Consider the following 15,335-nt stretch of genomic DNA (forward strand, 5'->3'; position numbering starts at 1 on the left):
TACCCCAGGCATACAATTAATAAGGCTCGGAAATGAACAGTTGAGAATACACATGGCCATATATACATCAAAACAGGAGTCAAATTTACTTACCTTCACTACCCGGTTCGCAAATGTGAGTGCACACGCCTCTTCCACGCATGCACAGAGGATCAAAAATGGGAAGTGATAATGGCTGGGAGGGTGGGCGGAGCCTCCCGCTGCCGGCGCTATAGGTTCGCCCGAGCCAGATAGAACTGGCTGAATTTCACCACTACATCAGAGTCTAATTCCATCCATCTCCATTGTTGTCAAATCCATCCTCACATCAGAGGTGGGTTTCAGCAGGTTCTGACCAGTTCTGGAGAACCGGTAGCGGAAATTTTGAGTAGTTCGGAGAACCGGTAGTAAAAATTCTGACTGGCCCCGCCCCCATCTATTGTCTGCCTCCTGAGTCCCAGCTGATCAGGAGGAAATGGGGATTTTGCAGTAAACTTCCCCTGGAGTGGGGTGGGAATGGAGATTTTACAGTATTCTTCTCCAGCCACACCCACCAAGCCATGCCCACCAAGCCATGCCACGCCCACCAAGCCACACACACAGAACTGGTAGTAAAAATTTTTGAAACCCACCACTGCCTCACATGCATGTGAGGCCTGCTGCTAGTTCCTCTCTGGCTTTGCTTTGGCATGGTCAGATAAAATACATAGAGTCACAAAGCACTGCAAATAGACATCAGCTTTGTTAAGGCCATATAGCTGTCTATAGTGAATAGTGCCTGACAATTTGAAATCTCCATGTTAACAAATCCCCATGTTAACATACTGGTGCATATTGAGAATCTGAAAGAAATTGCTTGGACCTTGTATAAGCACGGCCTCTCAATAAAGGAACCTGTAATTTTCAAGGTTCTTGAGCAGGTGAAAAATGGTGGGTGCTTTAAGAATTTTATTAACTTTAATAAGTCAACTTCTTAAAATAGCAGCATCTTTTTTCAGGCTTACATGGCAGTCTGCAAAAAGTTGGACAGTTTAAACAAATAGGGAAAATATGCTGGTATAACTCCTTCCTAATTATTTTTCAAGCTTGTACAGCCCTACTGTATATTGTCTAAAAATTAGAAGCTTTGCTTGTCTCTCTGTCAAATTTTTGAGCCTTCCAAGAGGAAATTATGGTTTCTTTCTGGACCATGTGTTTTTATTATAAAAGCATATTATAATAAAATATATAAAAGCTCAGTCATAAGAAGGGTCATTCAGCTAGTTATTAGCATTATTATATTAGTTATTATATATTATTATATTAGTCATTAGCAAGACTTCTTCTACTTTACAAGATCCAAGAAATTAGCTACTCCTATTCCAGTGTGAACTCTGTAGATTTAACCCCAGTTTGCCAAATGTTCCACTGAGAACTATAGAAAATTTCTGAAGCAATAGATCTTTCTACCAAACTGAACTTTGGGAATCATAATAGATCTATTACAGTGGTGTTTTCCTTTCCCCTTTCAACCTAACATTGTGAAAATGGTGGAATATAAAATAAAGCATTGTGTGATTGTAATGAAAAGGTACTTTGGGGCAGGGGTCTCCAACCTTGGTCTCTTTAAGACTTGTGGACTTCAACTTCCAGAGTCCGTCAGCCAGCAAAGCTGGCTGATGAACTCTGGGAGTTGAAGTCCACAAGTCTTAGAGCAGGGATGTCCAAACTTGGCCCCTTGAAGAGTGGTGGACTTCAACTCCCAGAATTCCCCAGCAAGCAACTTGCTTATGTTTATAGCTCATGTTGGCTGGGGAATTCTGGGAGTTGAAGTCCACCATTCTTCAAAGGGCCAAGTTTGGACACCCCTGTCTTAGAGGGACCAAGGTTGGAGACCCCTGCTTTGGGGTGATGTTTATTGCTTTACCCAGAACTGAAATAAGAGAACTGGTGATTTTTTCGTTGCACATTGATGCTAATCCTTTTCTCTCTCTCTCATGGACTACTATAACTGATGAAGGAATACTTCAAGGAACAATTTGATAATACTTTTACTGACTGAATTTGCAGCTTACTTGTTTGAAGATATACTCAGTGGGCAGGCACACAGCTGGCAATCATCAGCTTTCCCTTTAGTAGCATCTCCATAGAAACCAGGAAGACATCTATCACAATATCGACCACCTGTGTTGTGCTTGCAGTTCTAAACAGACAGAGGAAGAAGACACAAAACATCCTTTTTCAGTACATCATAGAGTACTAGGTTTTAAAAGTAACCTAGCATGGTATGGAATCCCTTAGGGCTCAAATTTATTCTTTGTTTCCATCAAAGACTTCAAACTTTGTACTCACTGCCTATCCCATCTTATAGCCTATTCCCAGCCTATTTCACATTCTTGTAACAACTTTATAAACCATGATAGTCGGAAAACCAATATATGACTCAAGATCACCTTGTAAATTAGATGGCTGACTTCAACTGTATTGAGTTTCTCTAGCCTAATATTATAACCATCATCTTCCATATAGAAAATTGAAGTGGCATCTGTTAGATCCCTCCCTTCTCCCTGCCTCAATAGTTAACTATACTTTTCATTGTCTTGATGAATTCTAATTCATGAATAACCTGGCTCAGGATATATTTCAATAATTATGCTAATTAATAGCAAGTATACAACATTCAGTAGGGATTAGGTACCAGGGTATTGGCTTATTTTCTTATTTTACTGACTGCCACACTGCCCAGTAATAAACTCCTAAACTCCTGTATCTCATAGCAGGACAGGTATTGATTCTGGAGACTTAACAGATACCAGAATGTTGATAACAGATAACAGAACTGGAAGAGACCTTGGAGGTCTTCAGGTCCAACCCACTATTCAAGGAAGAGATCCTATAGCATTTGAGGCAAGCGACTGTCCAGTATCTTCTTAAAAGCATCCAGTGATGGAGCACCCATAACTTCAGAAGGCAAGCCATTCCTGGTTAATTGTTCCCACTATTAGGAAATTTATCCTTAGATCTAGGTTGCTCCTCTCCTTGATTAGTTCTGTCTATTGTTTCTTATGTTGTCTTCTGCTGCTTTGGAAAATAGGTTGACCCTGTCGTCTTTGTAGCAGTACCTCAAATATTGGAACAGTGTTATCATGTTACCGCTAGTCCTTCTTTTCACTAGACCAGACCAAGAAATAGGTTGTGGTCTTCAATCACCATGCACTGAATCTGTATGTGCCTTCATGTCCTCAACAGAAACCATGGGCTTATCCTAAGAGATCTTGACAGAATTCAAATAAATAGTCAAATGCTAAACTTTCAGAGTAGATCCAAAATGAACTGAAGAAAGAAAAATGGTTTAAAGCCTGTCTGAAAGGCACCCTGTATTGGAGTATGTACTTTAATTAGAACTAGTCATTCAGGAAAGAATAGAATCACTGAAACTCTATCCCTCAAATCCTAGAACCTCACAGATGGTCCAGAAGGATACCATGGTACATAATATTGAAGACCACCGAAATGTCTGAAATGATATTTTGTAACATTTGCCTCCTAATATATGTACCTGGTGCCCCTAACTTTTTTTGCCATTAAGGTGGCACTTAAGACCATTGCATTTTACAAGGTATTTCAATTTTAACAATAACAAGTTTGCCTTGAGATAGATTTTAAATTCGGTATATTATTCATATTATTATAATTTCATTGACTGCATTAATGAAATTTCATATAATATGAAGTCATTTCATATAATTGACTGCATTAATGTCTTGAGTCCTTTCATAGAAGAATGGAGGAAGTAAAGAAGGAAGGCAATGGTTGTTCATAACCTAAAAGATAGATTATTACCAGAATATCGTTATAAATAGGAAGTAAGAAACCAAACAAATATTGGATTTAGGAAGAAAGATAAATCTTTTCTTCACTTCTTTTAGTTTTCCTACTTGCAGTTGAAGATACTATTGAGATACTATTGAAGAGCATTTCAACCCCTTCCTCCATTTTGGCCATGGTATATTCCACGCTTACCATGGCTCTGAATCAGCGGTGAAATGTACTTACCTTCGCTACCAGTTTGGGAATATGAGCGCATGCGCCTCTTCTGCGCATGCGCAGAGGGTCAAAAATGGGACGTAATGATGTCCCGGTGGGTGGGTGGAGCCTCCCACTGCCAGTGCTACCAGTTCGCATGAGCTGGATAGATCCAGCCAGATTTCACCACTGCTCTAATCACTGGATTCCCCTGTCTTCGTATAGCTTTAACTCATTGAACTTAAGAAATATGAAAAAAAGAAAATGACAGCTATATTGTTTCATTATTCTATTGTTCCAAAGTTCCATATTCTGGACTGTAACTAAGGAGCCTCATGTCCATATTTAACCATATGGCTCATTAGATGACTTACTCACCATCTGTCAGTTTACAATAAGAGGGTTGCTGTTGTGAGAAGAAAAATGAAAGGTAACATAAAGCTGCAAGGAAAAGGTAGCTGATGTTTCAATTTGTTATAATGCTGTTACAGATCTAGACCGTAAAAATCCCGGGCAACAATTAACAGGCAACAAAGAGAATACTGCCATTGATTGGTTGATTATTTCACCTTTTCAGTTTAATTGAAATGACTCGATGTGGGCGCACATTTGATTAAAAACATCATCACAGGTAGTCCTTAACTTACAGCTATTTATTCAGCGAACGTTTGAAGTAATGCCAATGCTGAAAATAGTGACATGACAGATCCTTATGCTTATGGCATGGTTGTATGCATTCCAACAGTCATGTGATTGCTATTTAGGCATAAATGCAACCGGCATGCATTTATATTGATTGCAATGGCCTGCAACAACATGATCTTTTGTGACCTTCCCAGATGGTTTATGGCAACCAAAGTCAGTAAACCAGCAGAGAGGTTTGCAAATGGCTATCATGTGAGGACTTGCTTTATGACCACAGAATAAAAGGCCATGTGATGCCTAACTTAATGATTACACTACTTAATGATGAATTTCCTGGCCCCACGTGTAAGTCATAAGTCGAGAATTACCTGTAAATTCAAAACAAAACAAGAAAGAGCAATGCTAATTACCACTCAGGGCAACAAACAACAGTATAAAACAAATACAAAATTCAAATCCTTTAAATATTAAATTCATCAGAATTACATGACTTCCAATGAAGCTGGCAAATCCACAGTTAGTCAATTCATATGCCAGCTGTTGCATTTACTGGCGGAAAAGACAAGAAAAAGAAGAGCAAGAACCAAACAAGAACCAAAACTGTTTAAAAAAATAGTAATATATACAATTCTGCTTAGGGAGATTAATAATTATTCATTATTAAGCCATCTGGAGGAAAAAAAAGTAGGTGAGACTATAAATTAAGCAAAACAAGAGATAGGAAGAAAAGAATGCCAAGAAACGAGATCTGCATTTTTAGTTTTAGGATGAACTATGAGAGGACATTGAAGTTAGACCTTTTGTACGCTTTTGGGTAAGGCAAGAATCTCCAAAATCTAAAATGAACAATGATGACTCCCTATTTTTTAAAATGAAACATCGATGAATTATCTCACCAGAAATAAAGCAAACGAAAAAGTTTTTCTAGATGACATTATAATACTAATACTAATATAATACTAAACTAGCATAACTTACTAGCATCAAGAGCCGTGATGCCGCAATGGTTAGAATGCAGTACTGCAGCTAATTCTGGTGACTGCAGGCTGCCTACAGCTTGGCAGTTCAATTCTCACCAACTCAAGGTTGACTCAGCCTTCCATCCTTCAGTAAAATGAGGACCCAGATTGTTGGGGCAATACGCTGACTCTGTAAACCACTTAGAGAGGGCTGTAAATCACTATGAAGAGGTATAAAAGTCTAAGTGCTAATGCTATTGGGGAGGAGTAACAAAAGCAATGCAATCCCTCTTTTATGCATATCATGACATTGTAGGAACATATGAATGGGGTGGAACTTGTACTATAGCACTTTATTTTGTCAGTTTGACAAAAGCAAGAACTAGTGGATGCCCACAGTCGCTAGAAAAGTGAGTGAGAAGGAACATTTCAGCCTAATTTATAGAATCATAAAATTGTAGAGTTGGAAGGATCTACAAAAACTATATAGTCCAACCTTCCATAATGTGTGAAAAGACCAGTTAAACCATCAAAGAGCATCCTGCCACAACCACAAGGACCCTTGTTGACTCACAAAAAGTTGGATATATGAACGTGGCAACTCTTTATGTCAGGGGTCCCCAACCCTGGCCTGGCACCGGTCTGCAGCATGCCAGAAACCAGGCTGTGCAAACAAGTGAAGCCCTATTTGTGGGATGCAGGCAGCACACGAAACCATGCCCCTTCCTGTCTGTGGAAATACTCTCTCCACAGAACTGGTCCCAGTACCCAAAATGTTGGGGGCTGCTTCTCTATGTTGATACCTTTAAGACCCTAAATTGCTCTGATTATTGAAAGGAAGATCTCCTCCTCTATAATCTTGCCTGTCCAACGGGATCAAAGAAGTCAATTCCCTGAAGATCTTGTGCTGATGAGATTGCCACCTCACACGGCCTCAGAAGTTGGTGTTTTCAGTTTTCTGGAAGAGATTTGTTCAGCTTCATTCCTCTCAGGTTCCAGAAAAATGCTGTTCTATTTTGCTCCATTTTGCACGGCAGGGTGTGTCAAAAATGAATGTGGTTTGGTGGGTACATGGCATTTCTATCTTTTGGTTTGCATCTTTTCTATGACTTTTTATATTTATTTAATTTAATTTATTTATTTTGTCAATCGTATATAAGATAACAGGTATAAACATAATTTGAATAGATGAAAAGAGCAAGTAAAAAGGAATATTAGGACAGGGATGGTAGGCACGCAGGTGCACTTATGCACGGCCCTTACAGACCTCTTAGGAATGGGGTGAGGTCAACAGTAGACAGTTTAAGCTTAAAGTTTTGGAGGTTTGGGGAAGAAATTACAGTCAGGTAGTGCATTCCAGGCATTGACCACTTTTTACTGAAGTCATATTTTTTGCAATCGAATTTGGAGTGGTTTACCTTGAGTTTGTATCTATTATTTGCTCTTGTATTGTTGTGGTTGAAGCTGAAGTAGTCATTGACAGGTACGACATTGTGGTAGATAATTTTATGTACTATGCTTAGGTCAGACTGAAGTCAGGGTAGTCCTAAATTGTCTAAGCCCAAAATTTGGAGTCTGGTGGCATAAGGTATTTTATTACTCCTTTTATTTATAGAGGAGTGGAGGACTCTTCTCGTAAAATATCTCTGGACTCTCTCGATTGTACTTATGTCTGATATGCAGTGCGGCTTCTAGACAGATATATTTGGGATGATCTTAAATTGATATTGTTAACTGCTCCGAGGTTCAGGAAAGAGCAGCATACAAGCAGTGTAATCAGAAATGAATTAAAACAAACACACAAAATGAAAACAAAAAGACTTTCCAAGAACTAAGGTCCATGAATGGCTTTGCATGCCCAAGGCAGAATCTGCCTATATAACCACACAGCTTATAGCTTGTGCTAGCTATGGAAGAAGTCAACATGTACATTACAACGACACCATGGATGTATAGTTCTGCAGTATGCAACAGTCTGTTGGGATCAAAGACCTTGCAAGTTATTCCAACATGCATATGGGAGATAGGCTTTTTCATATAGACTTCATCTTGATCTGAGATCTTATTATGAATCAAACTGTCAAAGAAACATATTTCAGTTTCTTTTTAACTATATTTCAAAGCGAAGGAAGATTCAAAAGAGGTATCAGTAAATTAGCTGCTTAAATTATCTGTTGTATTACTGAAAAACATGATGAATAGTAATGAGAAGTCCAAAAGGCGCAATATGACTTAGTTAGGGGGAAAAAATCACTTTGATGTGGTGTGTCTTTTTACCTTTCTCAGTCTCCCTTCTTTCACTTCAAAAGTCTTATGATCCAAATTGAATTGCAGCATTTAATAGCCTGTCTGGGCACCAACCAATCCTACTAAACTTACAGCCAACAGAAATGGTTTTTCAAGGTTTAGACAGTGTGTGATTTTCTCTGATAGAGGATGTGTTTGAACACTACAGAAAAGAGGACAGAGAAGCATTGTAAGACTGCAGATAAATATGACACTGCAGACAGATATAGTGCTGAAGATGCTGTATGTTCCTGGTTCCAGTCTTTTCCTGCCTAGTTGTCCCACATTAAATTTATTTGTTGGTAACATCAGTACAGAAAACTAATGATCGAATTAAACAATGGCCAAATAAACTCTTCTATCCTCCCACCGACACACAAGCAACTGGGGAAAAAAAAGGTTTTGGATTGTACTCCATTTGGGAAAGCAGATTCCAGGTATTTTAGCCTTGCACATTTTAGCTCTGTCCAAAGCTAAACCTCAATTTAGAAAAATTAATATTTGTTACATTACACTAATGAGTTGTGCAGGGAAATTTAAGAGTTTAAAAATCGTTTTAATAGTTTATAGTTTGTCCTGTAGATATTTCTATATTAAATATAAAATTAATATGTGAATTATTTCAGGCATTCATTCTTGAAGGTACATTTTCAAAAACCCAGCAATTTAAATAGTTTAAACTGCAGAATACGTAGACCTTTCATACAGAGAGAAAACAGGAAGGACAATGGTATTTCAAATGCCAGCTTGTATTGTAAACCCACTGCATTTTTATTTAGCTTTTTCCTTGAAATTTTTCCTTGAGAAGAACAATGCGAGTTGCTTCAAATACTAGAGGGAATCTGGAATATGATATCCCATTCAACTGGCAGTGGCTCAAATTGAATTTCTGCAAGACTAATGAAATGAGAAATGTTGTTTCAAGCTTCATGCCATGTCAGACAATATAAAACTAAAATGCCCTTGAGTTAATCAAAACAGTCTATTCAGCGTAATTTACACAGTCAAAATAAGCTAGCGAGCAGGCTGGAAACACTGGCACTCTGAGTATTATTATTCTGACTCATAAATGCATTTAATTCTGAATTAGTAGGCAGCTGTAAGATTTATGCATTCAATCAAGAAAAGGCACTTTTCCATGTAGCCTAAGCTATGTTTCCTTTTCAATCATTTTCTTTTGTAAGAATTTTTATGATATTTACTGAGAATTACAATTATACCTGCATGATGTATTACAATAGCAGTTACTAATAATGTGCTGCACTATTCTATATGTTAAGTAAATCTCACAACACAGATTAGAACATTGTACTGTACACCAGAAGCTTTTCTAAAGTATCCTCTTTGCTATTTTGGATAAGGACTATTGCTGTCAGATAAATATTAAAAGTTTTCTTGCTCACCCTTATGCTCATTAGGTATTTTATCATACGACCAAGAGATTCTTTAACTTCAGAAGCAGTCCATTAATAAAGATCCTGCCTATCAAATCACAGCTATTTTTTTCTTTAAGTAGTCAGCATCTCTAACAGGGGCTAAGATCCTGGGCTGCCACCAGAAGGTTGTCAGTTTGAGACCCAAGTACTGCATAATGGGGCGAACTTCTGTTCCTGCCAACCTAACAGTTCGAAAGCATGCAAATGCAAGTAGATAAATAGGTACCACTTCAGTGTGAAAGTATCAGTGTTCCATGTGCCCTGGCATGCAGTGATGCAGGTCACACGACCATGGAAGAAACTTCAGACAATGCTGGCTCCCTTAGCTAGGAAACAGAGATGAGCACTGCCCCCTAGAGTTGGACTTGGCTGAACACTTTTTTTTTTTACTTAGCATCTCTCAGATTGTTAATTCAATTGCAACATTATCCTGAGCTCTCAATCAGCACTTACCAGACATTCTCCTGTGATATCATCACAGGACTCTGCATGACCAAAACAAGTGCACGGTCTACAGATTCCACCAACGATAGTGCCGTTAACTCGTCTGTGTCCTGGCCAGCATGACTAGAAAAAAAAATGAAGCATTAAAAAAAAATACAGTAAAGAATGTTAAAGGAAAAAATTGCAAGGTGCCACTAACATATGCAAGCAGAAGACACTTGATAAGATAATTCATCCCCTTAATATATAGCAATAGCACTTGGACTTACATACTGCTTCACAGTGTTTTACAGCCCTCTCTAAGCAGTTTACAGAGTCAGCATATTGGCCACAAAGGTTTGGGTCCTCATTTTACTGACCTCAGAAGGATTCTCACTTGAGCTGGTGAGAATTGAACTACCAAACTGCTGGCAGCCGGCAATCAGCAGAAGTAGCTGGCAGTACTGCATTCTAACCACTGCACCACCACGGACATGTGGCATTTCATTTCCACTGACCATGGTTTTCTTCCCATTGTCCTTCTTCCAAATATGTTAAACTTTATGTCTGAGCATGTTTTGTGATCTCATCACCCTGCTCTGCTTTGTGCTCTTCGTTTGCTTTCTTTTTAAGTACTTATTTTGATTTTCCCATTCCATCTGTTGCCATGGCCAGAAATACTGCTTGCAATCCATTTTGCTGTACCACAAAATTTGTATCTTTGAGCAATATTGATTTAGTATTTTTAGAGGCAAAATAATCAGCTATGCAGACCACAGACTGGACTCCTGCCTTTGAAACCAAGTGTCCTGAAAACCTAGTCTAGTGCAGGTAGTCCTCAACTTACAACAGTTCATTTAGTGACTGTTCGAAGTTACAACAGCACTGAAAAAAGTGACTTATGACCATTTTTCACACTTACAACTGTTGCAGCATCCCCATGATCACATGATCAAAATTCAGACACTTGGCAACTGACTCACATATCTCAGAATCATGTGATCCCCCTTTGTAACCTTCTGACAAGCAAAGTCTTAATAAATTTCTCACTTGGCAACATAAATGTTGGGCTAAAATATGATCGTACATTGAGGATTACTTGTATATTAGTCTACATACTCTTCTGGCATGTGTGTTGTTCAGTGGATGATATTGCCAGGTATTCAATGGTTCCACTGAAGTATTGGCTTAAAGGCCAGGTAGAGAAAGGGAAAATGACTGACATTCCACCTGTTATTCCTCCCAAGAAATTAGCACACTCTTTGTTCAGATGTTCTGTACAACTGAGAACTGTTTTGATCCAGAATAAAGGCTGGCGTTGCTAAAGCCAAACAAAGAAGCTTGTCTCACTGGTATGATTGTCTAGATACTGACCTGAACTGAAAAGGTTGGAGTAAGATTAAAAGAAGTCTTAGCTTGATCTTTCTGCTGAAAAGGCAAAATAAAAGCAGAGAAGTAAAGAATGGAAATAAGATAGCTTGACATACCAATATGCAGACAAATTGTTAGAGTTAGAAGACAAATTATTGAAAAAATGGGTTAAAAGGCAAGAGAAAAGGCATTCTGTAGCTAAAACATCAGTGCAATTATTTTGGATTAAAGTTGAAAGAAAAAAAGAAGGCAAATTAGCAAGCAAAAAGAAAGCATAGCTCAGATTCCCTTCACTTGTAGACCTAATAGAATAAGAATTTTCATGGAATAATTTCACACAGATAAGTTCCTGGAAGGATGTTAATACCACCTGTAAAGATAGGTAAACATGTTCTATATAGTCCGCCATGCCACTGTAATTAGAATGTTAATATTTATCCAATAAATTGGGATGGGATTGTGAGGAATGTAGCTTTGTAATTGCATTTCATTCAAACATAATATGGTTTGGTTATGGTTGATTAGGTTGTATGAGCGAATCCATATCGTTTATAAAATGTGGTTTAGGACTATTTTAGGTGTATTTTGTAAACTCAGTCAATTTTGTTGACAATTCAATAAATCATGGTTAAACGGTTCTATTGCATGTAGAAGTGATACCTGATACACAAAATATCAGCACCCTATTCAGGGATTCAACGTCCTTACAAGAGGGCTAAAAGTTAGGAAGGCAGTGAACTTTCATGAATGTTATGCTATAAGTAGCCGTTGACTTATAACAGTGTGTTTAGTTCGAAGTTACAACGGCACTGAAAAAAGTGACTTATGACCATTTTTCATACTTACAACTGTTGTAGCATCCCCATGGTCATGTGATCAAAATTCAGATGCCTGGCAACTGACTTGTATTTATGATGGTTGCAGTGTCTCAGGGTCATGTGATCCCCTTTTGCAACTTTCTGACAGGCAAAGTCAGTGGGGAAACCAGATTCACTTAACAACTGTGTCACTAACTTAACCACTGCAGTGATTTATTTAATAGCTGTGACAACCAAGGTTGTAAAATGGGGCAAAACTCATTGAACAAATGTCTCGCTTAGCAACAGAAATTTTGGCCTCAGTCGTGAGACATAAGTCGAGAACTACCTATATATGGCAAAGAGGTAAAAGTTCTGAATGAAACTGTCTATCTAGACCCGTTCCAGTCCGGTTTCCGGCCCGGTTACAGCACTGAGATGGCATTGGTCGCGTTGGTGGTCGCGTTGGTGGATGATCTCTGGAGGGCCAGGGATAGGGGTTGTTCCTCTGCCCTGGTCCTATTAGACCTCTCAGCGGCTTTTGATACCATCGACCATGGTATCCTGCTGCGCCGGTTGGAGGGATTAGGAGTGGGAGGCACCGTTTATCGGTGGTTCTCCTCCTATCTCTCCGATCAGTCGCAGACGGTGTTGACAGGGGGGCAGAGGTCGGCCCTGAGGCGCCTCACTTGTGGGGTGCCGCAGGGGTCGATTCTCTCGCCCCTTCTGTTCAACATCTATATGAAGCCGTTGGGTGAGATCATCAGTGGCTTCGGTGTGAGGTACCAGCTGTACGCTGATGACACCCAGCTGTACTTTTACACACTGGGCCACCCCAACGAAGCTATCGAAGTGCTGTCCCGGTGTTTGGAAGCCGTACGGGTCTGGATGGGGAGAAACAGGCTCAAGCTCAATCCCTCCAAGACAGAGTGGCTGTGGATGCCGGCATCCCGGTACAGTCAGCTGAGTCCACGGCTGACTGTTGGGGGTGAGTCATTGGCCCTGATGGAGAGGGTGCGCAACTTGGGCGTCCTCCTGGATGAACGGCTGTCTTTTGAAGATCATTTGACGGCCGTCTCCAGGAGAGCTTTTTACCAGGTTCGCCTGGTTCGCCAGTTGCGCCTTTCTAGACCGGGATGCCTATGCACGGTCACCACGCCTCGTGACGCCTCGCCTGGATTACTGCAATGCTCTCTACATGGGGCTCCCTTGAGGGGCATCCGGAGGCTTCAGTTAGTTCAGAATGCGGCTGCTGGTGATAGAGGGAGCCCTCGTGGCTCCCATGTGACACCTCTCCTGCGCAGACTGCACTGGCTGCCTGTGGCCTTCCGGGTGCGCTTCAAGGTCTTGGTAACCACCTTTAAAGCGCCCATGGCATAGGGCCGGGCTATTTACGGGACCGCCTGCTGCACCGAATACCTCTCACCGACCCGTGCGCCTCACAGAGAGGGACTCTCAGGGTGCCGCCAGCTAGGCAGTGCTGCCTGGCGACACCCAGGGAAGGGCCTTCTGTGGGGCTCCCACCCTCTGGAACGAACTCCCCAGGACTTCGTCAACTTCCGGACCTCCGAACCTTCCGTCGCGAGCTTAAAACACATCTATTCATCTGCGCAGGACTGGATTAGATTTTAAATTTTATATTGGTTTTAATGGGTTTTATTATTTATATTGTTTTTAAAAAATTGGGCCACATAGAATAAGCTTTTTAACTGTTATTTTATTCTGTATTTATATGTACCTTTTTATTCGCCTGTGAACCGCCCTGAGTCCCTAGGGAGATAGGGCGGTATACAAATATGATAAATAAATAAATAAAGTTATGTTCATTTGAACGTAAGTAGAAGCTGGTTTAGAACTTCCTATTCAACACAAGAAAGTCTAGAGCTGAACAGCCAGGATGGAATCAAATATACCGTATTTGTTCCTTCCACACTCTTAGCCCTCATAATGAGGAGGTCAGATGACTGCACAGTATTCCAGTGCATTTTTTCTCAACCTTAGCAATATTAAGGTGTTTGGACTTCAATTCCCAGCATTCGCCAGCAAGCAGCTTGCTGGATGGGGAATTCTGGGATTTGAAGTCCACACACCTTAAAAGCGCTGAGTTTAAGTAACACTGGTCTAGTGTATGTGTGATATTGCATTTAAAAGAAGGATTTCCCCCTCCCCCATCAATGGTGATTCAATATCTTATATTATACATACCGCATGGTCATCTCTCAGGCATATTTCAAGTATGAGTTATCAGAAAAACCCCTGACTTTTGCTTGCACTTCAAAATAAAATGCCAGACAGCAATTCTGACTATCATATTTTGACTCCTTTTTATGGGTTTGAACATGCAGACACAACTGCTGGAAGCTAGTATCTTGCTGTTTTGGCATCTTTTTTTGTGTAGGTAGGGACAGAATTCAGGAAACTAAACATTTACAGATTCTCTAAGGGTTGAAATTGTTCACACAACGTTGCAGAATGATGTCATAATTTTTCTTATAATCTTTTAATTTCTGTTTTGAATCCTCAGCTGAAGATTGCCAGTGAAAAGTTTAACAGAAAACAAAACTTACACATGAGAATAATAATAATAATAATGCAATCCAGGGAAAAAAATCATCGGCTTTTCTGTTTTATAACTGAAGTTTGCAAGAACACTTGAAATTGTTTCGGTTGAAATTGTATAAATATTTCTCTCAGCAGAAAGGAGTCTATAAACAATCTGATTGGTTTGCTCTTATTCAGATAAATATTTGAGGAACTGCTATACCAGCAGGAAAGAAAAGGAATAAAAGTACTTTATAAAATGTAACTTGATATTGCTTTCCTTTCTATAAACGTCTATTCCAATATAGGAATCCCTATGAGAAGAGACTTTGATGATGGGCCCTCTGTGATTTAGACTTTACTCCAAATCTTATGGGCTTGTACCTAAGAACATGCACACTGAAAAACCTATTTCAAAAGCAACCCACAAGACATACTATTGTGTTGAAAACTGATTTAATAGCCATTCTTAAGAAAATCTGGGGAACGAAAGAATCTTAGGTTAGAATGAAAAGCAGCCAAGGTAGCATCCATTACTTGCCCCTCGTTTCCATAGGTCCCAGACAACATGTGATATGTAAGAGTGACTCGGCCAATATATTACTGAAGGTCAGGACCATCTCTGTTAAACTGAGTAAGTTACCTGGCTCAGGCAATTACTTTTATGTCATAAAATGCAGTAAATAGGTATTTCGCTAACTGTGTGTTGAACTGCTTGTGATAGTTTTTGCCAAGTCAATATGACAACACGGGTTCTTATATATTTGATTTAAGGGAGGAGGGCAGCTCCTGGACTATTCTTGGCAATCAAATATCTGCTTGAGCCAGTTCTGTAAACTTGACAGACTAATAGGTGGTAATGTACATAGTAATAGCAATAGTGTCTTGGCAAG

The 15,335-nt window shown here is 39.6% G+C and overlaps 1 protein-coding gene across 6 annotated transcripts in view; it reads right to left on the reverse strand.

The window, feature by feature from the left end:
* The window catches only part of LAMA2 (laminin subunit alpha 2), a 515,150-nt gene that overhangs the window by 213,591 nt on the left and 286,224 nt on the right, over positions 1-15,335 (reverse strand). For all 6 annotated transcript variants that reach the window (XM_058172079.1, XM_058172060.1, XM_058172053.1 and 3 more), the window contains exons 16-17: positions 9,764-9,877; positions 2,034-2,161 (exon numbers count right to left, since the gene is read on the reverse strand). In XM_058172079.1, the coding sequence (XP_058028062.1) occupies positions 2,034-2,161; positions 9,764-9,877 (242 nt within the window). The remainder of the gene's footprint in view (positions 1-2,033; positions 2,162-9,763; positions 9,878-15,335) is intronic.

The sequence above is a fragment of the Ahaetulla prasina genome, chromosome 1 (assembly GCF_028640845.1).
Source record: "Ahaetulla prasina isolate Xishuangbanna chromosome 1, ASM2864084v1, whole genome shotgun sequence".
NCBI classification, from domain to species: Eukaryota; Metazoa; Chordata; class Lepidosauria; order Squamata; family Colubridae; genus Ahaetulla; species Ahaetulla prasina.